General features: G+C 33.5%; 4 protein-coding genes and 1 long non-coding RNA gene across 6 annotated transcripts; 3 read left to right on the forward strand and 2 right to left on the reverse strand.

The window, feature by feature from the left end:
• The first annotated feature begins 5828 nt into the window (after positions 1-5828).
• On the forward strand, positions 5829-8834 carry LOC9307522 (homeobox protein knotted-1-like 4). 2 transcript variants are annotated; one of them, XM_021022590.1, is made up of 6 exons: positions 5829-6509; positions 7011-7131; positions 7312-7496; positions 7871-8002; positions 8130-8266; positions 8485-8834. In XM_021022590.1, the coding sequence occupies exons 1-6, from the start codon at positions 5943-5945 to the stop codon at positions 8516-8518; spliced, it is 1176 nt and encodes a 391-aa protein (XP_020878249.1). In that variant the 5' UTR covers positions 5829-5942; the 3' UTR covers positions 8519-8834. The 2 variants fall into 2 exon arrangements, with proteins under 2 accessions (XP_020878249.1, XP_020878250.1); XM_021022591.1 differs by having other exon boundaries at positions 8493-8834.
• A 2785-nt stretch (positions 8835-11619) lies between these two features.
• On the reverse strand, positions 11620-12413 carry LOC9307523. The gene has a single exon (XM_021023113.1). It carries the CDS (start codon positions 12304-12306, stop codon positions 11845-11847), a length of 462 nt encoding a protein of 153 aa, XP_020878772.1. The 5' UTR covers positions 12307-12413; the 3' UTR covers positions 11620-11844.
• Positions 12414-12728: 315 nt separating this feature from the next.
• Positions 12729-15138, reverse strand: LOC9309564. Its single transcript, XM_021023114.1, is given in 15 exon segments — positions 12729-12992; positions 12994-13038; positions 13144-13245; positions 13247-13303; positions 13384-13437; positions 13527-13558; positions 13561-13681; positions 13782-13790; positions 13792-13843; positions 13845-13902; positions 13980-14049; positions 14091-14157; positions 14159-14277; positions 14384-14428; positions 14430-15138. Coding segments are annotated over 15 exon segments (1041 nt in total). The 5' UTR covers positions 14475-15138; the 3' UTR covers positions 12729-12827.
• A 5323-nt stretch (positions 15139-20461) lies between these two features.
• On the forward strand, positions 20462-21961 carry LOC9309565. The gene is made up of 2 exons (XR_002330953.1): positions 20462-20985; positions 21194-21961. It is a non-coding gene; the product is annotated as an uncharacterized LOC9309565 (long non-coding RNA).
• Positions 21962-22537: 576 nt separating this feature from the next.
• LOC9307524 (putative protein TPRXL) lies at positions 22538-23693 on the forward strand. Its single transcript, XM_021022623.1, has one exon. It carries the CDS (start codon positions 22668-22670, stop codon positions 23337-23339), a length of 672 nt encoding a protein of 223 aa, XP_020878282.1. The 5' UTR covers positions 22538-22667; the 3' UTR covers positions 23340-23693.
• The last annotated feature ends 2500 nt before the right edge of the window (positions 23694-26193 follow it).

Below are 26193 nucleotides of genomic sequence, written 5' to 3' on the forward strand. Positions count from 1 at the left end.
ATTTTGTCACAATCAGAATAGGTCGATTAATTTGCTAAACTTCTTAGCTTCTTTTATTTTTTATTTTTTTAGTTTGAATTATAACTAACTAGAATTTTTTTTTTTTAAAGATGTGGTGTATTGTCTATTAATTTGGTGTCAAATTGAGTACAAATGTGAGTTAGGACTAAATCTAACTCTAGCTAATAATAGATCCACCATTGTCACCAATGAAAACTTAATATGCATAAGTTTATAAAACTTTGAACTTGCAATTAATTTGGCTTTACTATGATCCTGAGAGGGCAAATAATATAGTAATCCAAACCAAAATGTTGACTCCCATATAACCTTACAACATTATAGGTACAATTTGAGCCACATTGGATTCCAAGATTAATGAAACCAAAAAGAAAAAGAAAAAGAGATAAGTAGATGCTACTTCAGATTGGCCTAAGATTCCCAAAGAGATGTCAAATGCATAACTAAAAGTAAGCAAACAATGCGGAGAGACATGGACAACACAGAGAAGCATTGAAGAAGTAAGCAGAAGAGTGTAGAAGTGGTCCATTACAGAATTTAATTTCATTGAAAATTCTTCTTCTTTTTCTTCTGATGTCTGTGGTCCAATTTTGGAAGTGAACAAAGCCTAACTTTGAGGGTTAATAAGAGAAGCGGACAAATGCGCCACTCTTATATTAGCAAGACATATGACATGTTTTATGTTACTATATATACTATTCAACCAATACTACTATTTGACATATAGATGTTGTATATAAGTTTGTATTAATTTTATTTTGTGTCATAATAATCCATGTTATTGACACAAGAAAAAAAAAACTTATTACTATCCTAGTTCCTCTTTGCTTATCTGTATTCCTCTGTGCTTGTCTTTTATTCTTCTAATTAAATATATAATACTATAAGAACCTCAAAAATTCAACGTTTCATTGTCAATATCCTGCAAAAATGTGATATGGCCACATCCTCTCACGTCTCCATCTCACTAATGTACAATTCAAAAGTATATAATAAGATAAAAAGCTTATAAAACTACACATATTCGCTTATACATCTCATAAAAAGTTATATAAGAGAAAGGTTGGATGGGGACACATTTGTAACATTATTTGAGAAGTTATCCTAAATTTGAGAAGAAAGTCATGAAACTTCAAAATAACATGTACCTGGAACTAATAACTATAACATTCTCACAACAATAGATACTCAAAATTCGATTTTTTCCCCATCATAATATACAAGATCGCATCATATATATCCCCCTTTAAATTTAAGATTTCCATACAAATCGAGTAGAAAAGATACACATCATTACGTCACTAAAAAAACATAGGCATCATAGCTGATGTATGTTTTATTTGTCCAAAGATATATCCTTTAAAAATATATAAACTAACGTTTTTTATAGAAAGAAAGGAGACCACTCTAATGTATAAACTAACATTTTTTTTATAGAAAGAAAGGAGACCACTCTAAATATATATATATATATATATATATATATATATAAACTTTAAGAACTAAAATGAAATATGAAAAAAAAAAAGATTTTGGGGGTGTGAATAGTTCATCCTCAAATTTGAGGGTTCACTATTTACACCCTAAAAATAAAGGTTTGAGAGTTTGTTGGAATTCAAAAAACCTTCAAATATGAGGGTTTGAAGACTTGTTAAAAGAACTAATTGAGTAAGAAGAAGAACCAAAGACTTTCTCAGCAATGTGGATAACCCCAATCTCTCTTTCTCACGCGGGGCCAAACCACTCTTCTTTTCTACGTTTTGTCTACTTTGAAACGTTTCCATCTTTTTTTTTGTTGGATCGTTTCAACATTTCCATTACTTTCTCTATTATTTGATAAAGATGTAACAGTCTTTGTACACACACACATCTCTATTAAAAGTTAAATTAAACATTTCCGTTACGTTTTCTTGTTTGTTTTGTGGAACAAATAAAGCTAGTTCCATCCCTCTCTTATGTAGTTATATATGTTTCTCTGTGATCATCCCATTCTTGAAAAACTATTAATAGGAGCCATGTACATATTTCGACAAAAAAAAAAGAGCCATGTACATATATATATATTCATGTGTGTGTCACTCTAGTGGGATAACAAAGATCTTGTCGTGATCGACGTATACTTCTGGTTCTGGACAATGAATAAATGCCACACACTTATAGTCAATGAGACATTTGTGGCTTTTTGTTGCGAGTGTGATCAAATTTTGAGCAAAAGAAACTTAATGCTTATCTCTCTGGTAATTTTGCTTTCATCTCAGTGCATTTGCACAAACATGATCAAAAGTAATTGCATGTAATATAACTCTAGTATTATACATTATAAGATATAAGAAAAAAAATCCTATTTCATAAAATCCTCTCAAACAAAGGAAATGTTAGGGAGCATTAGAATTACTCTAATATGCTATAATGTCAATTTCGAATATTAGAAAAAAAAAAAAAAGTAAGTCACTAAAGGAACAAGTTTGGCAGCGTTACAAAACAAAGTGAAAGAGGAAGAGAAAACATCCTTTACGTTCCATCATTTTCATCCACAAACCTGACAAAAAGCTTCCTATGTTCTTTCTCTACTCTATCTTAGTAATATAATAAAGTATTTATGATTTTTTAACTCATAATGTTTTGATGTATATGTTGTCCATATTGTTAGGTTTCTTCTAATTTTCATCTATTTCACAAGCCAAGTGTACAGCAAACAAATTAACAAAATAAAGCATCATTTTTATAAATATCATCCTCGTATATAGATTCACTGTTTCTACAAACAACTCGCCAGTTTAAGGCTTTTAGCAAAATATGAAACATCAACTTTTTTAATTTCTTCTTCGAAATCTGCTATGCCGGTATCTTCAGGAATAAAAGTTATAAGTATCAGATTCATTCTTATTTTACACAAAAATTATCAGGAAAAACAATGTTCGTAAAAGTTTTCATTAAGAATATTTAATTATAATTCCAGCAAAATTGATTATCTTTATTTTGCTGAGATGACATTGTTTTGTCTTTGTGTTAAGTTCTTGTGTGTTCGATAAATATAAATAAATGGCGATAGTTGACATTTCACCAGCATCCAAATACAATCTTTACGATCATCACATACATCCCATTTTCAAGGCTGCGTCTATATTGTATTATAAGTTCCATATTAGTTTTTGTTTGTTTGATTGGCAAATACTTGGTTTTACTAATCTTGTATTAGTCAATAAAGTTTAAAATCCGTCGGAAACCACTATGTAAGTGTTTCCATAAAGATTCATGGACTTGTGAAAATACTAATTTAAAAAAAAAAAACTTGTAAACTAGACAAGATTTTTGTTAACAACCCAAATTGTCATTAACTCTTATTAATTAATGATTTTGTTTCTGTCGCTAATATAGCCAGCACAAGTCGTTGATTAAGATTCTCTGTACCACCCTACTCTTAGCTTTGGTCCTAGTAGGTCCAAATCCAATTTCAAAAACAAAATGTAAGGATAGTTTTATGTAAATGTGAATAAGAATAATCGGTGATGGTTGTTCAATAAGTCATCACGAGGTGCAAAAGCACAAGATTTACTGGTGATTACAATTAACTTGGCTCATTGCAAGTATTGATTTATATATACATTTCATATTTCAGTAAAGGTAAGACAGAAAACAAAAAAAAAAGTGTTTTAAGGAGTAATTAGTTGGAGCCGTGGGGCGTAGGGAACTTCGTCGTTTCTCGGAGAAAAGAGAGTGGGGACGACAAGAGTTGTTGTGAAATGGACGACTGTGATCGTTAATGTGACTCTATTTGTCCAATCATGTGTTAGCTGATTCCACACGAAAGGTAGACCTTATCACACAGGAAGAGTTCTTGACACATTTCTTTGCTCTTTTATTCATCACTCACACCTTACTGTTTGGATATTTTGGTGGATTCAACTTTGTCGCTTAGTCTCGTTCATCTGCTTTCTCGCGTGTATCGCACGCAAATAGAACACTCTCAATGGCCAAATCTTGGAAGCAGTCAATGGCCACCAACCTTCTATAAAATTACCACTCATCGTTGGATAGTTTTAACAAATGTCTACTTTCATATATTAATGTCATTTTTACCGGTTAAAATAGTTTTGCATGGAGTTCCGAATTCGATCATTATATTTAGACAATGAAAATTACTGAGAAAATAATGTAGGATATACATCGAAAATCAATGAAATCTCATGACAAACCTAATTTGGTGTAGAACTTAATTGAAATGTTGTTAAACCTTTTATCTCATCTATTTGTTTGTTTACCAAAAACAAATTTAACAAAGTATATGTATGTTTCCTAGGTAATATGTGTGTGTGAAACATTTGATATCATGTATCTCTAATAAATATTTTTAGCAGAAGTCATGAGTTCATACCAAAATTAAGATGCAAATTTTTTAATTTTTTTTCTTCTAATGGGATTAAATTTGTCGTACTTTTGATTAGACAGCAACTATAATAAGCTTAAGTCAAATTTCTGAAATTGGTCCCCCACACCTCTAAATTTGGAACAAATTCTCAGGAGCTCCTCAAGCTCCAAATTTTGTCTCAAATACTTCTCAATGGTAGAAAGACAAAATTACCCTTAATGAGGGTTGATTTTGGGTGATAAAGGTTAAATACAATTAAATCGGTAAATGTTCAACGAAAAACACAATAGCTCAGTGGTTGCAAGCTCCATGCGCACGCGCACGCCCCCAGGGTTCGAATCCTTTTATTCGGGTTGTAACTGGTATAACTAGGGAATATTCGGGAATATTCGGGTACAACTAAGGTCTGGTACAACTAGATGGTACAACTAGGAGGAGGTACAACTAGGTGGTACAACTAAGGTTTGGTACAACTAGGAGGGTACAACTAGGATACCAGTTGTACCACGTATACCTAGTAAATGGGTAGTTTCGTCCTTTCATTAAAAGAAGGAGAATATATAGATTAGAGGAGAGTATATAGATTAATTCTTTGACTCTGAGGAGCAATTGAGATTAGTCTCCAAATTTTTGAATCTGTATTTTCCTTTTTTTCTGTTACTTATACAAAATAATGTAAAATTTAAATTTGTACGGCTGGATTCTCTTATCCGATCTATCGCATGCCATTTCTTCAGGGACCACTATTAGAGGAAATCGTATCACGACACGTGTCTTCCGATATTTTTGGCGCCGAGTAGTGACGTCATTGTTAATGGTCCCCTCCTTCCTTGCTTTTTTCCCATTCGTTTACTCTCTTTTTTTTTTTCCTTTTTCTTCTCCGATTCCAACTATTCATCATCTTTAACAAATTATATTTTTTCCTCCGATATTTTTCAAAAATTGCGCCAAAATCCTTACAGATTGAGATTAGTGTAATCACTCCGAATATAGAAAGATCAAAGATACATTATTAATTAACTTTGTTTCATATTTACTTTTGCTTGGTAACAAAAAAATAATTTAGAACAAAAATGAGCAAAATAAGCCTTCTTCTTTTTAATAAGAAGAAAAAATGTTTGCAACGAATGAAGAAAAAGTGGTGCAGCTATTTCCTTTTACTGTCACTTCGTAATTCGTATCATTCTTTTGCCGTCAACTTGTACCATCCTATTTTTGTAAAACGATAAAACTTTTTGTTGTCGCAGTAAATGCTAGTATTATGTTACTAATCTGACCTAATCCCATTTTATTATGGATCACCAAAAAATTGGTACTCTGCAATTAAAAAATAGTAATAAAAAGAAGAATAAATATAGGAATAAATCGTCTTTTTGGTGTAAGCTACATTACATATACACACATATAAAATTCAAACGTTCAAACACATACACATCGAAACCCTTATATTTCATTTTCTTTCTTTTTAAAGAAGAAAGTTTCTATAATTGATTGATAAATCTGAACATCAAAGCTAAGAATTTCTCTTCAAAACCAATTTCAGACGAAAACGATGGCGTTTCATAACAATCACTTTAATCACTTCACCGACCAACAACAACATCAGCCTTCTCCTCCTCCGCCACCGTCACAGCAGCAACAACAACAACATTTTCATGAATCAGCACCGCCTAATTGGCTCCTCCGCTCCGATAACAATTTCCTCAACCTCCACACCGCCGCTACAAGCTCCGATTCTCCTTCTTCCGCCGCCGCTAACCAGTGGCTCTCACGATCCTCATCCTTCCTCCAACGCGGCGGCACCGCAAACAACAACGACGAAACATCCGGTGACGTCATCGAAGACGTCGCCGGCGGAGAGGAGTCAATGATCGGAGAGAAGAAAGAGGCGGAAAGGTGGCAGAATGCGAGACACAAGGCGGAGATACTGTCTCATCCACTCTACGAGCAGCTTTTGTCGGCACACGTGGCGTGCCTGAGGATCGCAACGCCGGTGGATCAGCTTCCGAGGATCGACGCACAGCTTGCTCAGTCGCAAAACGTCGTGGCTAAGTACTCAACCTTAGAAGCCGCTCAAGGACTCCTCGCCGGCGATGACAAGGAGCTTGACCACTTCATGGTAACTTAACTTCTCTTTCCTTCTTACCATTTTCAATTTCCATTATTTTATTCCTTTTTTTTCGGTTTTTGGGAAAATAAAATCAATATTCATTTATTTTCGTCTTTTAGTCTATATTTAACACGGTTTGACAAATTTGAATATTTGTTTTTTTTCAAAAAAAATTTTTATAAAAAACTAGAGAAGAAAATGGAAATTTCATTAGTAGAATTGTACTTTGCACCGACACACATGATCAGTGGGTTGGATAAATCGTCAGTCAAAATTTGAATATTAGTTTTGTACAGTAGTAATTTGACAGCGGAAGGTTTATTTTGAGATAGATTTTTGCGAGTGTAAGTGATTGAGCAATTTCATTGATTGCAGTTACGGATACAGTGATCTGACAAAAACTAGTTTGTCATTTTCTGTATCTATATCCATATTTTACTATTCATGGACGTATTTGTATGATTGTATCTGTTGTCTGAAAGATAAAGATATTTCCATGTTTTTGTGCAGACGCATTATGTACTACTGCTTTGCTCTTTCAAAGAACAATTGCAACAGCATGTTCGGGTTCATGCAATGGAAGCTGTTATGGCCTGTTGGGAGATTGAGCAGTCTCTTCAAAGTTTTACAGGTTAGTTTTTGAGAATTCTTCTCAAATTTTAACATTTCTTTGCCATTTAGATATAATGATAACTCTTGTATTGACAAAGAGAAGGTTCTTTTATTTTATTTCTCATTTTATTGCTGTTTTATACTTTATAGTACCCGATTATTTCTTAAGGATTTAACACTTGTTTGATGGGTGAGACAGGAGTATCTCCTGGTGAAGGCACAGGAGCAACAATGTCTGAGGATGAAGATGAGCAAGTAGAGAGTGATGCTCCGTTGTTTGATGGAAGCTTAGATGGGTTAGGGTTTGGTCCTCTAGTTCCCACTGAGAGTGAGAGATCTTTGATGGAACGAGTCAGACAAGAACTTAAACATGAACTCAAGCAGGTAACTACCGATATATATTATCTCTATCATTTAGTCATACACATTGTTTGAGCAGGTAACTACTGATATATATTATATCCATCATTTAGTCAAACACATCCTTCATACCTTATTATATATCGTTGTAGCCCAAAGAAAGATATGCTTCTATTAAGTCCAATCAATCAAGAACTTATCAAAACTTTATTTTTGATCTTCTAAAAGACTCAATGAATTTAGAAATTTTTTTGTCTGAAGCTTGTTTAATGAGTTGTCAGTTTACAACATCTACCTACTTACCTGACACTTATATGCATGCATCAAACCCAAAATATTTGTGGTACACACTATAGTTAGCTTGATCTAATGATATAGACCCATGTTTTTGTATAAAGGGTTATAAGGAGAAAATTGTGGACATAAGAGAGGAGATACTGAGGAAGAGAAGAGCTGGAAAGTTACCAGGAGACACCACTTCTGTTCTCAAAGCATGGTGGCAGTCTCATTCTAAGTGGCCGTACCCTACTGTGAGTTCACTCTTTCTACTTCTACAATCGCTCATATTTGTCCCACAAATCTTGGACTATTATTTTCACGACTTTATTTGCGTTTTCAATTTTCTATGTTTTAAAATAATATGATAACTTTTGGCAGGAGGAAGATAAGGCGAGGTTGGTGCAGGAGACAGGTTTGCAGCTCAAACAGATAAACAATTGGTTCATCAACCAAAGAAAGAGGAACTGGCATAGCAATCCATCTTCTTCTACCGTCTCAAAGAACAAACGCAGAAGGTACTTCACACCAACAAAACTTTGTAGGAAGAGTTATTTATCCAAGATATATAGGACCAATTAATATATGATCAGACCATATACGATACAATCTTTGAAATATATATGTTAGGTGTGACAAAGTTTAGCTTGTTTAATTTAGGTATGGTTAGATTAGTGTTTAGTTACATTTTTAAGACACATGGAGTCATTAAATTTGGGGAGTTTTCTTTATGAAGCAATGCAGGTGAAAATAGCGGAAGAGAGCGTTGAGGTCACTTTGAAGCTCGCATGGAGAGATCCAAAAGCTTTTTAGAAAATTGGAGACATCATGAAGACAAGAATTCTTACACAAGAAACTTAGAACGTAAATTTTGTGTCATTACATGGTATGACTTCCATAGTTCGTAATGATTAGGGAACACATCAAGCCCCAAAGTATGATTTGTAATATGAGGTTTTAGATGGACTACTTTATGATAGGATCGGCAGTCGTCGTCACTGCCATCTCCACCATCAATCCATCATTATATCTTGTGAATAACATGGAGATTTCTCGTTATAGCATTTGTGCAATCATTGGCCGTAATCTACACAAATATGCATATACATCTATATTAGTTATATAGCTTCATGACTATATTCTATATATATATTGTTAATTAACTGTTTCGATTTTTTTCTGTTTTGTGAGTGGAACCACTTCGTATGTCCATTTGTTAACCCTAATGATACGACCAACTCTGCAACAACAACAACAAAAAATGCAAAGGTCGCCGGCAAACGAACGAAAGAGAGATTCTCTCCACCGTTGTCAAAATTACTAAAACCTATTTTTAAGTTTTTCCATTTTGACCCCCTCTCCCCTATTATGGGCCTCATTGTCTCCACCTGGGTTTCTTTATTGTCCACTATGGGCCTCATCGTCTCTAGACTCTCTCTACCTTGCAGGGTTTACTTAAATAGTTAAAAAAAAAAAAGCATCTTGTCTCTAAGGAGTAATTAGGGTTTTGATTCTGAGTGATGGACCTAACAATAGACATTAGTGCTCTCTATACTCTCCATATACTATATAAGGTTTTTTTTTGTTCATCTTAATAATCAAGTTGATTAAGTAACAACAATACTAGCATAAGTCATTAAACATCAATCAGTGTTGAGCTCAATGAGCTGACAATGTAAGTAAAACTGAGGTAAATTCGATTTCTTCTGATAGGTTTGATTCGGCTACACTAAAACGTAGCTCTTGGTTTTGTTTTAACCATAATAAAACCAATTGGATTATAAATGAACTTTGGTTCAATGTCAGATTAAAAAAATTTGGGTTTTGGCTTCAATTATTATTGTTAGACTAGTGGACTGGTGGTAGGAGTTGAGAGAGTATCCTTTTGCAGCAGAATAATAAGATTGCATGACGTGGCATTCTGAACGTTGTGGGGTTTTGTGATTGGTCTTGTCTTCTACTTACAAGACAGTCGTCATATGAGTGGAGCGTTTTAAAGCAGGCCAAATCATAAAAGACAGCTAGCTCTCTGTGTTATCCGTTATGTAGCAGCAGCGAGCGACGAAACAATTGCTTCTTCTTCTTCTCTTTTGTCATCATGGATAATACTTTTCTTTTCAAAATCAATTTACAATTGCTGAAGATATCAAAGATTCGTTATCTGAAAGTGACGCAGAAAAAAAGTACAAAATAATAAAGTGTTAGTGGGTAACTGGAGGATAGATACTAGATAGAGAATAAAACAGAGAGGACGACAAAGAAGTTCAACATTCTCTCTAGTTTATCATGCGCTTCTTTCTGGTACACGTTAGCCGCCAATATATGAGGAACATTTTCTGATATTTTTATATATAAAAAGTATATTAAGATAAACATTGATACAAATATTAGATTCGTCTGGTGTTTCTCTGAAGCTTAGAATATTTATGAGAGAAGAAGCTCTTCCTCGAGCACCAATACGAGGAAATAACGTTCGAATGAAGTTTGACATTAAATCTCAATATTATATATTTTAAGGTATATTTTAATATGCGATGAAGGAATTCATCTAGGTACGGTAACAATTGCAAGTTGAGGACGTCACGATTTCATTATTTTTTGATGGCATATCTATATTCGTTGTTGGAGACATGATGCAATTTATCTCTCTTGCCACAAAACAAACTTTACAGTTGACAAAAAAATTACACCTTTACAATTTATAAAAATATCATAATACATTTTTTAATTAGAAACACGATATATGTTTATATAGAAATGTAATGGACTAGTGGTGAATACAAATATCTAAAATGGAAACAATCAATGACGATGATTGATATCGAATTGTTGTGACTCGAGTCTCGATAGGAGATCAAGTCTAGAGATAGTTGAAAGGGAAAAAAGTAGAAAAGAGTATAATACACTAAAAAAAAAATGTATAGTAGACAAAACGAGAAAGATTTGAGGCATCAAAAGAGAAAGAGACATGTCGACTGGTGGCAAGTGGTATGTATCACTATGTAACAACACAAACGTCAAACAGGTGAGTGAAAAAAAAAAAAACAAAAAAACAGGTGAGAAAGCGTTTTTGGTTCGCTTTTCTTTTTCACTTTTCCCCACTTCACTTCACTTCACTTCACACTCTTATCCTCAGCATCTCCACTTGTTTTGTGTTTTATAGTTTAATTTTAAATATTGTGGATAATACGATAATTGGCCTCCACTATCTTAAACCGGCTTTATGCCCGTGACAGCTTACCAGAATCTCTGTGTTTTGATTAATACTATTTCCAGACACTAAAGGTTCTTTTTTCTAACCTAATTCATAATTAGCCGAAACGTAAAGAGTGATTCTTCTAATTATGAAATTCATATATAATTCATCCGGTAGCTGAATCAGGTTCTTGTGTTCTAAAAGTATACTCAAAACCCCTTTTCTTCTCGTCATGATGAGTTTAATACTATAGATGACTACACAAAGATTTTTATATGATTGAAAACAGCCCATAAATATATACACTAAAGTGGTGTTTTTACCTCCAAAAAAATATCAGTCTTGCTACAACGTTCTCAATGATCACGATCCATAAATCATTAATATTATAAAGTTAAAATGTTTCTACAAGCTAGTTTTAATCCTCAGCTCAAGAATCTGCTCACTCATCATTTTTGCTATAGTTCTTGACGAATCCAAAAGCATTTCTTGTTCCATCTAAATACAGTGTGGTAATTAACGAACACTAATATCAAATCCAGATTGAAATGATGGAAACAAATATGCAATGATTAACCATCTATTAGATCCACACCCACATTTTAGGGTTGTCCATAACAATTTCTGTATTATACTTGAAAACAATTCTCTCATTTGAAGAACAAGTCAACAAAGCATAAGTGAAATCGATCAAATTAGTCAGAAATATAGAAATTGTTTTTTTTTTTTTGGCACACATCAATTTCACAAGTATATCAAATCAATATGGCGAGAGAGCATTTACATATACATGACGTCATATTCTTACGTCATTTCTCCGGCGAACAGTTACATTCCACCGTCACACAAAAGAAAACGAAAAGATTTTCTTTAAAAAAGAGAATTTTAATTTATTAACCGTCAAAACGAGATCAAATCAACCGTCGCTGATCTCGTCTTCGTCACCGGCGACTGAGGCAACCTCGCCGTGAAATTCGGGAAAGAGCCGTCTTCATCAGCTCGCACATTATCCTCGAAATTGAGCGCGTAACTCAACGGATCGTAACTGAAATCTCCAGGATAACTCTGATGGCTCTGATGTCTCTGATGATGATGAACACAATTATAAGCACAATTGTTGTTACGACACGTAACCTTGATACGTGACTTCACGCGCCGGCACCGATCTCTTAACTCGAGTTCTTGCGCCGTGGATTTGAGCCATTCGTAAGGAGATCTCGGAGTTCTTTGTTCTCCGATCATCATGGCTTCAGGCTCAACCACCGCGTTGGCTCCTACACAACAGATCGGAGATCTCATTCGGTGATTAGTTCCTCTCGTCGTTGATCTTGCGGTGGAGGGAGAGCTGCATTCGTTGTACATTCTTGATCTTGAATGTTTTTCTTGATGAATTTGTTAAAAAACAGAGGAAAATTATATGGTTTCTTGAATTAGAAAAAAAAAAAAGATAAGTGAGAGAAAGAGAATGAGTCTGTTGAGAATAAATAGGAAAAAAAAAAAAAAAAGATAAGGGAGAGTTACAAAAACCCGTGGTTGATGCGTGGGCTTGGGCCCGATCCGCGTTTTCTATGGGTTTATTTTGTAATTTTTAAATTCCTCAGGTTGGTAATAATAATAAAAAATTGATACTTGTATAATATAAAGAAAGTTCTTTACCGATTGACAAAAAAAAAAAAAAAAAAAGTTCTTTACTTCCCACCAAAAAAAAAGAAAGTTCTTTACTATGTGCTGCTAGAGAAATTTCCTTATAAAGTTAGTCCCCAGTTTGTTGCTTTTGATTTAGCTGACTTTAAAAGGATCAGTTCTTATTGGAAAATAATTATAACAAAGGTGGTGTTATTATATGATGAACAAATAAGAAAAGACTTTTTTAGTGTTGTAGTCTAATGTGAAAACAATATAAAAGCTTTCTTTTTTGCGTCTCTAATTGCTTCCTTTTTCACTCGCTCTGCGTCATCCACATCCAAAAACAGTGTCTCAGAGGCAGAAACTCCAACCATCTCTTTCTTGGCTTTGCTATAGTATATGTTTAAAGTAGTTACTGTGTTTAGTGTTTACCATCTCATGTTCTGAATCTGAATCTGAAAGCTCTTCCTGCGCAATGATACCAATTATATAATATACACGCAGACACACTCATCATAGCTATAATGACACAGCGTATATGTATTATTATATCGCCATGATTCCATTAGTTACATCTGTGGTAAGTCGAGGAGAGGAGGTATTGTCTACATTTTGAGATGCATCGAAATAGAGATCGAAATGTTGTTGATTCCTCGATGATCTCCGACGTGAAATATATAACTCTTATGCTCCTTCCTGCTCCGATACTTGTTTGCAGCCAAGAGTGATGTGACTATATGAAGAAAAAGGTCAAATTGTATATCAATGAATAAGAAATCCATTGGTAATGAAGAAAGAGACAGAAGAACAAACCTGTTACCGATTTTGCCCTGTTGGGGATATGAACACTACACGACCAACATCATCCTGAGATGAATCCAAAAAGACAAGGGTTTTATTGTAGACATACAAATACACGCAAAGGCATCTGCAAGATTAATCAGATATGTACACACCTGTGTTTCTCCCATGCTAATTCTTGAGGTGGCGCAAGAAGTGAACTTCCTAAGTTACACAAGAGGCTTCCTGATTCAACCACTCTTTCTTGCCGCAATCTTCGGGCTGATGGATCCGTGACATTTACTTCATCCACAAGCAGCATTGAAATATTCTGCACAAGGGAGACCACTTTATCCCAAAATAAAGAAACCTAATGGCATGTGGTATTGACTCGATTCAAAAGAAGAAGAAACTTCAAAAAGAAAACATACTGATAAACATTGATTCAGCAACTTCACCAATCAACAATCGCCTTGTCGTATGTACCAACTCTTGCGATCAGATCTTCCCTAGAACGGCTAGGAGCTTGCCTGTTGTTATCATCATTGTTACCTAGAAAATTCACATTAATACAAAATGTCACAGAACCTCAGAGCTTTTATTTCAACTAATTAGAAACCATGTCTAACCATAGGTAGCAAACACTTGTCTTAAACGATTCAGATGTCGAGATAAGGTTGTGATAGAATATGGAATCACCTGCAGAGTGACCAATTAATGGAATTTTTGGGAAAATGTACACGTGCATTACTAGAGGATCGTGGAAATGGTGGTGGTCCTTCAACCAGATACAGAGTGTCGTTTCTGATAATCTGATAAGCTTTGATCATTCTTCAAAAGTCTTCCGCGGAACAACAAGCGATGTTGTCGTTCCGGCGACACTCCACAATAGTAAGAAATTTCTTGCTTCAATTCTATTACATGGATCTGCAAACCATATAAAAATAATCTATATATAGCAGAACAAATATGAAGCCATTGGTTTCATCAAAGATTAATGATCAAACAAGAAGAAACAAAAGATCAATCTTACCGTTCTCTCCACACTTAAGTTTTGTGTTGTATAATGCAATATCTTAAATCTTTATCCTAATCAAATCCGTGAAATCGTCCATGTCACCCATTCCTTTCAAAAGCTTTTGAAAAACCTGAGAACGAAATGAAACAGAATCCAATCAAAGACGAGAAAACTAAACCAAACCAGCCAAAGACTAAAATTTTATCAACTAAATCTCCATAATTTGTTCAGTTGGTGATCGATTATGAAAAGCTTACTCCACGATCATCACCAAGAAACAATTTAAAAAAAAAAAAAAAAAACTCGTATCAAGATCTAGAGAATTTTGAATCGAAGTTTCACAGAATCATGTATTCTCATTTTCTTTTGTGAAATGAAAAACGTGGATTTAGGCTACAAGAATCTTCGAGGGAAAAAATTGAAATTGTGTGTGGCCCATGCTGGCCCGTTTTTAAGGGTAGGCAAAAAAAAAAAAGATTTGGGTTTTGGGCCCATACCCAATTTTAAAGTATATATTATTATTTTGTTGGGTCCATACCCAATCTAAACATTTTTTACTACAAAGGCCTAACTGCTATTAATTTTAGCTCCCTGCATTGTTGAGGAGAAGATGATGATTTTCCATATATAAAATAACTTTGGTGACTACTTCTTCGTCGTTTTAAACTCGCCCTATAACATGCAACCAAGTCTTTAGTGCATATTATAAATATATATATACGATAAACTAATATTGTTGTTTCTTGGTCTTCTATTGGCGGGACATGGTCTCCAATTCTCTATTTGAAACTCATTAGTCATTCATGTTTAATTATTACTATTACAGTAGTTTTGTAACAGCAACTTCAATTTAAGAAACAAATTACTGTAATTTCTGGTTGGCTAAACCGTTAAATTGTAAATTGGGACAATTATTATAATGATTCTATTCATATTATATCGTCGCATTTATGAGCCCTATATCGGGAGTCTTTCAATTTCAGTTTCCACTTATCTCTTAAAACGTCAATGATTAATGCAATTTATGGAGTATAGGTGGGTTGGTGTGTGTGTTACAATTACAACCTTTGGCACGACAGTATCTCTATTCTCTACGAACGACAGTCTTCTCGTGGGGTTTTAACATTTATTTTTAATTAAAGTTTTCTTTACAATGTAATGGTACAAAACTGCAAATTGTACAATTAAAACTTAAAACAGATTAAAAACAACACCAATTTTCTAAATTTTTACACCATTTGTGATGAAAAACGAAAGGAAAATAGCTCTACTCATTTCACTAAATAAACTGAAAGTAAAGAACTATTATTAAAAGAAAGTATTCCTCTTTCAAAGAACTGGTGAAACATAATTATTCATCTATTTCTTTTATTCCATTTAACTCTTTTTCCTTAAGATTTATTTCATCGGTTTTTCTACGAGTAACACCATTCTAGTGTAACATGTGTGTTTAAGTCTGGAGTGCATGCATTCGGTGGAAGTCATGTTTTTTTATCATATAGGTACAATATGATGCAAATGTTTTTTTTTTTTTTTTATAATGCAAAATGATGCAAATGGTTATCAATAGCAAAATCAATATTCATAAGGTTAAAACACACATGTTATAATAGGGTGAATGGTTAAAAGTTAAAACTAAGAGCATGATTATTGGTAGTATCTTAGAAATATTTCTTAGCAATATTTAAGTAATATATGTGTAAAAGTGATTGTTAAGAGATAGTATTTTTGAGTTAAGATTTTTGTGTGATTAATGGTAGGCTCTTAACATGTGGTTCTTAGAAGAAAAAAAAATAACATAAAAATAAAATTTATAATTATAGAAAATTTAATAATAGTTGCAAATTAAAAAAAATAAAACATACATGAGATACAATTTATAACATAAATAACAGAAAGCATAAATGTTTAATACTTGAAATCTAAAAATAATCGGGATATGTAAAATTAGGCAGGAAGTAATCGGATTAGGCGAGAAGTAATCAGATTAGACGGAGAGTAATCGGGTAACTGATTTCTTTAGGGGATTAGTCATTAATCGAAGCGGATAGGGTGGGCCTAACGATTAAGCGGGGAGTAATCGGAATAGACGGAGATTTTTAGAACATGACTCTTAGCTAAGGAAAGGAACGTTTTTTAACATTAAAGCACAAAGTTGATTAAATTATATTGCATTAAATGTTAAGAAAAACTTAAGATTTTTATAAGAGCTTGCTTTTAATCATGCTCTAAGAAATCACAATCACTTCTTCAAATTGTTTAATATATTAAAAAAACATTTAAGAGAGAAGAGTCAATATTGATATGATTGAAACCTTTACCAAAAGAAAAAAACATTATTGGTGAATAAGTTAATTCTTTTAAATAGTTAAGATTTCTGGATTGTTTAGATAATACTAAGATATTCAAATGTCTCTTTTAGTGGATGGTTATTGATTAACCAAATCTACAAACAGATGTCGAAATGGAGAAGAAACAATGGCAAATCGGCATAATATCATAATTATTGAAATCTATACATTATAATATTGGATGCTAGTACAACATCATTGCTACAACCACTTCAATAAAATGAAAATATCCCGGAGTAAAATAAGCATCTTATTCTTTGTAATAGGATTCCTAAACTTGAGCTCAAATTAAATAATCCTTACTCTTTACCATAGTCCATTGGCATCGGCCATCGAGCCCTCTATATTCAGTTTTACATTCTGAAAGCACCTTTTTATAGTGCATGAGATATCGGACATATTTTTCCATTAGAAAAAGACTTTAACACGCTTTATACTCGCCAAAAGAATAACGAATTATGATAAAAATATATATATACAGAAAATTACTCTTATGATTTTATCGCCACTGGAGTAAAAGAGTTTCCTTGCAAAAAACGATTAGGAACAAAGATTTGCTTTCACCACAAAAAAGTTGAGTTGAGACTTTAAACCCAAAAAAAAAAAAAAAGGTGAGTCGAGATGATCCACTAGTGGATTTTTGGATTGTAATAAGAAAGAATAATCACATGACCACGACCAGACCATGACCATGACCAGGCCCGGCCCATAGGACAGGCAAGTGAAGCCACTGATTCGGGCCTCAAATTTTGAGGGCCTTTTCAGATAAAAATTTCTTAAGTTTTTTCATATATGTTTATACTATGAATTTTTGTGTAGGATCTTTTTAGATAAATATTGTGGGCTTTTTCATATATAAGTAAAACAACTAAAGGCTTAAGTAAAAAAAATCATAAACTCTAGAGAAAAGAAAAAAAAAACGACCATACAGTTGTTAAAATTTTTTTTTATAATATTTTTCTTAGTTTTCTTTAGTTTTTTAATTTTCTTTTTGACTTCTCTGTTTTCTTTTGATATTGTTTCACAGTTTTAGTTTATAACTTTTGCTGGTTAAGTGTTTAATTTTTTTTTTTCTTTTACTTGTTTCAATTCGTAGAAATATGTCACTACTAGAAGTGTGATATGAACAAGGCATATTATTTAGGAATTGCGTAGGGCACTCATATATGCCGGACCGGCACTGACCATGACGGTGCTAAATAAATCCAACATACACTCTAAATCCAGTGTCAGACATTGGATCACCAGTTAAACACTTTTGTCTCTTGGATTGTAATGATGCTAGAAGAAGCGTAGACACGTGTGACCCTAAACCATACGTGTCGTAGTAATGTGGACGTGGTGGTGTGAGTGTTGTAGCCTATTGCTTTATCACATTGTGTGTCCCGACCATACAAAAATAACTGTTTTGTCCCTAACTCACCCAACACGACCTCCATGTGCCCCCGCATTATTGTGATCTACTACTATTTTTAATTATTTTTATTGCCTAGATTCGTCCAAATCAACTGTTATACAATCGTCGTACCCACCTAATCATATACTTCCTCTGTTCCTCATTTGATGTTTTAATGTTTTAGATTTGTTCCTCAAAAATTTATTTTCTAGTTTTTTATTTTATTTTTTATTAATTATTTTAAATAAATTGTAGATTTCAAGACGTAGTGATTACAAATAATTAACTATTTTAGATTACTATTGGTTCATAGATTATCAAAAAAAATTAATAAAAAGAAAAAATTATCAAATGATTGAATCATGATTGTTTTTTAATATATGTGTAAACTCTAAAACATCAAACTTTCAGGAACATAAAGAGTACTATATAATTTCTAATATAGTTTCCACTTTTTTTTAGTTTTTATCAGGTGATAATACTATCTTAGTGGTATTAACGTTTGATAGGTGATAGATACTAAGAATTACATAATATGGATTCTGTCAAGACCAATTTTCTTTTCAAATGACATGCAACTATATATATAAGTAGAATTTGTATAATCGTGATCATAAAATGGGAGACCATTGTAGAATACACGCAAATCCACTGTTCTTCTTTGTCCAAATCAAAAAGGATATTGATTAACTTCGAAAACAGAGTAGATCAGACTTTTAATAATCTCAATCAAATTTAGGAGATGGTGTAGATTAACCTTCTTCCCAACATTAATTATACTCTTCATCAAGTCTCACTTAAACCTTTTACAGATTATAGATTTCATAATTCTCTCTTAAATATTTTATTAATTTAGACAAAATTTAGGTGGTTTCTGACCGTCAAAACGTTTAATATCTGTGGAAACCGTGTTTAAAGTTTGGTTGGTAAGAACTTTCTGAAATTTATCCATCAAATTCTTAAAATTGATATTCTACAAAACTATTATTGGCAAAAACTGTCTAAGCATATTTTGTATTTTGCAGTTAAGGCCGCATTGGAATAAGACATTATTGCCACGGTTGATTGAGTTCATCACCGAATTCCTTCTGCAGAGATTATACCTTTACGATAAATGTTCTAATACATCCGAATAGTGTTCGAGTCAGTAGTTCCATCAATTTGTAGGGACTCTTTAGGTATAATATTGTATTAAACACAATTGCATGGATCTCCATAACAACTTTACACCAAATGCTGGATTCGTTGTTATTGTTGTTACCTTGCTTTTAAGCCCATTCAAGAGTTTGGCTAACTCACCAGTAGGTTTGAGGTGAAAAGTTGTTGAAATATGTTAATTTGTTACTTGTGATAATAATTATTACGTGTTGATTAACTCTTGACTAATATAATTATCATCATAATACGAAAATTTTAAAGTGTTACGAATTGACGATTAGTATTTGCCTTCTAAAGAACTAGCTATATCAAGTCCTTTCTCTTTGGCCCTTTTTTATTTGGTAGTGTCTGTTATTTCTTCTTCCAGCTTTAAACCATTTTGTAAGGGTTTAACCTGCAGCCAACGTAGCTACTTTATAATGATGGTATCAGTTAGATCATAGATGTAACTTTATATGATTTCTATATTGATGTTGTTGGATATTAGCAACTAGTATGGGTGAACCAAAAGAAAAGAAGCAACTAATATTGATGTTAAGAGACCATATAGACCAAAGGCATGTATCAGACAAACAAACAAGATCAATAGAGTGCTAAATCTGATTAATGTATGCTTTTAATATCTACTACAAAATCTAAAATTACTAAAAGTCATATATCATCAAATTGCTATTACATTTATTTTATAAACCCAATTTAATTATTTAAAATATGTTTATATAAAACTGTTCAAAGTCTACCAAATACATATGAAATAAATCTTCAAATTGCTATTAAATTAATTTTATAAACCCAATTTAAAGTCATATTTATATGGTAGACTTTGAATGGTTTGACATGTGTAATTTTAGCTCACTAATCAATAAGTATTGAACTTTCTTACCCTTTATTAAAACTATTTTGTTTTGTTGGCAAAAAAGCTTTATTTTGATCAATTTACACAAATGTTGTTAGATGCTAAACTTTTGTATAAATATACTCTAAATGAATACCGTTACAGAGCCATTGGAATGTGACGAGAAAACAAACAAAAAATAAAACCATTGGAAATGTAAATCCGGCTCTTGGCAAAACAACGGGCAATGGCAATTTACGTAATTATCTAATCTTTCTCTGGGTACTCTCCTACTCAGACCATCATTATCGATGGTTTCTTAACTTGTTCTTAGATTTAAATTTAATTAAAATTAAATGGTAAATAATGAAATAAGCTAAGAGGTGTCTTTGGTGTCTCTTAACTAAGAGACAAATCTATTGTTAAGAAGCGATGACGTGGCGACTTCTTTCTCTTTCTCTCTCGTTTGTGAAACCGGAGACGACTTCGACGGCTCAATCCCACGGCGCCTTCTCCGTTCATATCTATCGCTTAATCGTAAAGACGAGCTCATCACGCCTTCGCCGGAGGATACGCTCCGATCTCTTGGTTTAATATCCGGTGACCTAATTTACCAATCTCTTGAGGCTAACGAATTTTCGTCGGAAATTGAGAGATTATCAAACCAAGCTCCTCAATCGGAGAGTTATCATGCGATTGTTCATGAATCTATGGGTATTGGAGTCGCAGAAGTTGATTCTAATCCGAATTCCGGCGTAGAAGATTCAGCGGAAGGATACTTTGCTCTGTTGCAAATGATACTTCCATCTCTTCTGTTGGTCCAGTTGGTCAATCCCTTTCGACGAGGCTATATTTCATTGGGACTGAAATCTCCAAGGTCAGATAGAAGTTATAATCGCATTTGTCTTAATCTCCTAGCTTCTAATGTCAATCGTATTACTTGTATAACGTAATGTCTTGCTAGTGCATGTTTCCATGGTTCTTTCTCCATTCTGCATGCCACATTTGGTTGCTCTTAGGGATGCATCTGTCTGACTATGTTAGTTTTCATATGTCATTAACTGGATCATGATTTGAAACTGCAGGCACTATCATTGAAGAGGAATTAGGTGGTCCTGTCGAATCTTTCTTTAGCCAGTTTTCTCAAGAAATTGTAGCAGCAGCATCCTTTGGTCAGTTTCTCAAGTAACTGTAGCAATTGCATCCTTTGGAGGAGAATCATCTTTAAATGGTTCTTAGATTGATATGTTTAGGTTTGGTTTTCAGTTGAGCTCAAAGTCTTTTTTGAATTGAGTCTGAATTTGAATTGTCTGACGATTTGGTTATTGACATTGGAATTGTGATGATGAGAAGAAATGTGAAGAAAAGGAGAAGAAGCAGAGGAGCTCTGTAAAAAGGAGAGCAACTACATGGAAAGAAGAAGAAGTTGTTGATGTTGATAAAAAGAAATGCGAACAAGAACTCCAAGTAGTTCCTTTCATCAAGGCAACATCTCGTAGCAGGAGCAAGAATGCAGACAACCTTAGCTTTGATTTGATTTGTTTTCAAACATTTGATACTTATTTTAAGAGGGAACATCAACCCTAGCTAAGGTTACAATTTCTATTTCCGTATAATCATGCATGGATTTACGCCTTTTTACTCCATACGATCACTTAGCAAGTCCTACATAAGTATGTGCTTAATTGTTATGCTTTTTTCAAAAACTTTATTGGATCACTTGTATGTTTAATTGATTTTCTATTTTCAATCTTCTAACGTTTGGCTTTGTTTACTTACGTTAAGTTGAAGCTTTGAATTTTCCAAATATGAAAAACAAATCAAACAAATAAGATTAAAAATCTGTTCAATTTTATGTGGTCAGAAATATATTTAGGTTACCTAAAATCGACTTACTATTGTGTTTTATGTCATGTATGTTATAAAATTTTAATTTTTATATTAATTATAAATTTTATTTTTATATTAATTTTTTTTTTCAACAACCACATGTTAAGAGCCTATCATTAATCACACAAAAATCTTAACTCAAATATATTATCTCTTAACAATCACTTTTACAAATATATTACTTAAATATTGCTAAGAGTTATTTTTAAGATACTACCAATAATCATGCTCTTAAGAATAGCTGACATCTTTCTTAGTCATAACACGTGGCAGCTTTTCTAACTGCCCACAAAAGCATTCCCTCTGATTTGTCATCTCAGCCGTTGGATCAGAACCCGATTCTTTTCGAAACGGCAAAACCGCCTCAGCTTGAAAAATAAATTAAAAATCAATTACTAACCATGGTTAAGTTTGACTAACCCGACATAGAAACACCTAAATTTCGAAAATGGTCAAAATCTTTGAACGTATTTACATTTATTGCCATTGAACAAGCTTTTGCTATAAATTTGGTTCCTGAGACTCGCTAGGTTTGCCGAACCAACCTCCCTTAGGCACTTTCTTAAGAGCTATTCAAAAAAAAAAAAAAAAAAAGCACTTCTTCTTTCTTCTTCCTCTTGAGACTTTTTTTCTTCTTTCACAAATTTGACTTTCAAAGGAAAAAAAAAAATGGTGACTACTTCGTCACGAACCAAGTCAAACGGACCGGTGCTTCGTTCACAATCACCGTCGGGTCGATTTTGCGGTGGTTACTCAAGAGCCGTTCCGTCGTCTTCTTCATCAGCTTTCGCTTCATCGACGAGTTCTAGCTTTTCGTCTCCGTCATCAGCTTTTTTCAGCAATCACCGTCATCACGAGAACAACCACAGTCATCACCGATCTGCGTCACCGACTCGTGTGAATCTCTACACAGCGCAACCGATGTCTCAGTCGTTTCGATATTCTCTCGATAGCAGATCTATATCTCCGACAAACAAATCGATCTCCGTATCGAAGAATCAGCCACCGAGCCACCACCACAGTCACAAGATCTCAGAAACGAGAAGGAGATGTATGTGTTCTCCAACGACGCATCCAGGATCTTTCAGATGTAGTCTACACAAGAACGTAGCGAATCCACATGGTCAAGGAACAGCTTCGTATACAACGAATGGATTGAATATGCGTCGATCTGCGATGACAAATTCGCTGGTGAGAATTGGTGGTGTTGAAGGAGAGTGGGTGAGAAGAGCTTTGACGACTTTGATTCGACCTTCTTCGCATCATTTGAAAAGACGAGCTGCTTATCAGCCTCGTCCGAGTCGGCTCTCAATCATGGCCAAATCTGATGATGAGAATTGATTTGATCTGGATTTTTGGAATTCAGATTTTTCTCAGGTTTGTTTTGTTTGTTGTTCTTCTTCTCTTAAAAGAAACCACCACAGGATTAGTAGATCCGGCGATGAAGTCCTTGTTATGAAGCTAGGCGAGATCTGCGAAGAATCGTCGTCGAAATCGAGATTTTGTAAAACGAAGAAACACACACCATCATAATTTTTTTTGTTGTTGGGTGAAGAAGATGCTAGAATGCATTGTACATACTTCTCTTTTTACTGTTTTTGTTGCTCTCTCTCTCTCTCGCAAACCAAAAAAAAAAAATGTTCGGAGTCACACCAAATTACATCTAAAATCGAAAATCAAAGAACTGAATCCAAATTTCTGAATTGAATTTTTGATAGAACAAAGTGAGATTTCTCATTTCTCACATCCAATTGTGTTTGTCAGATTTGCGTTTTTTTTGCGTGTTCCGTGAAGTCAACGTTCGTGTTTTTCGTTGACCGGCGTTGTTTGCCGTTATCCGTCGTCGTTTCAACCGAGTTTTCCAGGTATTCGTCGTGTGAGGTATGTTCCATTCGTTTTTATTAATTTTATACTGTTTCATTTTACTTAATATATTTGTGGACATTTTTGATTTGTTTTTTATTTTGCAGGTTGCGTTTGTTGATGGAGTTTGAACTACTTGACTAACCCGGGACATGAAAATTCGGATGGAATTGAGAGAAAAACGAAACAAAAATCAGAAGAAAAAATATATAAAATTGCAAAAACAAAAGACTGAGGAAAAGGTCTTCACTTTCTGGACATTAAAAAAAAAAAATTGAAAAAGCTGTGGAGGGAAAGCATGACTGACAAAATTTACATAGGAGGGAAATGGAAAAAAAGTGTTTAGGTAACTGAGTGACCCAATTAGAAAATGACTGAACATATGGAATAAATTAGAGGAATAGATGGAAATAATACCTATTAATATATGGAATTGGGGAATCTCTGGATTCATGAACAAGTAAAAATTGGAATGTTTGAAAGAAGAAAAATGGGAGACATGAATGTGGAAAGACACGTCTTCCTGATCTGGAAGATTTCATTATATTCGATCATATTCCTCTGCGGCCAGGATATTACCTATTCTAAAATAATTTATAGTTAATTCAAGAATACTTATTTCGATTTATTTTAATTTAAAGAAGCTGAAATTCATCAAAAATCTTAAACTAGTTGAAGTTGCCAATGGATGGTGATGAGTGATGACCCACTTTGTAATATGTTTGTACGTGGATCAGTTTTGGTTTATTTGTAAAGGTTTCTATTGTTAGACTTAGGAGTCAGCTAGTGATGAATAGCATGTGTTGGCGACCACAAAGTTGGACCGGACTTGTGATCTTTTCTGATTGACGTATCCCCCTCGGGTTTGATCGGTTCACCTTCGGTCCGCTTCGTTATGTTACTACAATAACCTGATACTAACCGAGTGAAACGCTATACTTTTGCAAAATGTTGTTCATTCTGTCATGTGTTTATTCTATTCGCAAAGGGGAAAAAGTGGAAGATGGCTCTTGTGACGACTCGGTTAAGTGCCAATAAGTTTGTTTATGTCATACGTGGGATCTACTTTATTCAGATTTTGCATGTTTCGTTATGACTCGTCTCCACCTCAATTTCTTAAAATGTCTTCAGCAAGTTGAATTTTATTAATATGGTGGATAAGAAATCATTTGAGAATGGTAGTTGATAAAAAAACTGAAGTTTCATATATTCAATATCAGAGCGACATCATTGGCCGGATTAATATTTTTGTAAATTTTGTAAGATGGCAAAGCAATAAATTGTACCTAAAGAATAAGATGAATAAATGGTGAAATAGGGGATCGTTCAATTTATAAAGAGATCAAAGTGGAATGAAAGATGGGATACACGTCTTCCTTACCTGGAAGAGTATATAATGCCATCATCATATTGTTAAATTATTGATTTATTAAATAAATCACTTTGATATTTCTTTTATACTTTTTCATAAATTTGGTTCAATCCATAGTGACATCATAAGAGGTCGGCTGACTACTTGCCTAATACTGTATAATTGTTTGGTTGTGAAATTCCTAAAACTGAAATATATGAAGAGATATACATGGAAAATAATATTCGCAATTATTATCACAAATTTTTGCAAAGCGTAGAACAATGAATGTGTATCAAAAAAACAAGATTTACGCGTGCAAGCGTATTTAGGTGAGGTGGAAACCAAACTTATATTCGAAAAAAGAATAATATATTAGGAATAAAGTAAGGAATCATCTTCCATAATTAAGGGAGATACTGTTTAAGAGGTGTTTAACTAAAGATTTCATCTCGTTAATTTAGAATCTTTCCATGAGTTTTAAATTTTACATAAGGCTTGTACCAGAATTAAATAGATTTGCAGAGAGATACGTAGCAGTAGTATTAAGTAATACACCTATCTTGATGGCTGATTTAATTTAGTTTTTAATTATTCCTAAGCGTTACTTCTTCTGACTTCAATCTCATGTTGGCCCTAACGAAGACGTGCTTATTTTTAAATGGCTTCTCAGAAACACCACACTTGATGAGAATTTAAAAGTGATATTAAATTGTGTTTAACCGAGAGAATGATGTTATTAAAATAAATTAATTTGGTAGTAACATACATTTGGTGAGGTTGAGGTCAGAAAATGACGAAAGTGAGAGTGTATTTTGCGTGGCGGATTGGAAATTCCTGAAAAAGACTTGAAGATAGGCTTGCTTGTGTATGAAGCGTGGGAGTTCAACCAACTTGTTATTCTTTTCTTTTTCTCCAACTTGATATTTTCTTATAAATAATAGTCTTACAAATTTATAATAAATTCTTCCATGATAAAGT

Source organism: Arabidopsis lyrata (genome assembly GCF_000004255.2).
Source record: "Arabidopsis lyrata subsp. lyrata unplaced genomic scaffold ARALYscaffold_6, whole genome shotgun sequence".
Lineage (NCBI taxonomy): Eukaryota > Viridiplantae > Streptophyta > Magnoliopsida > Brassicales > Brassicaceae > Arabidopsis > Arabidopsis lyrata.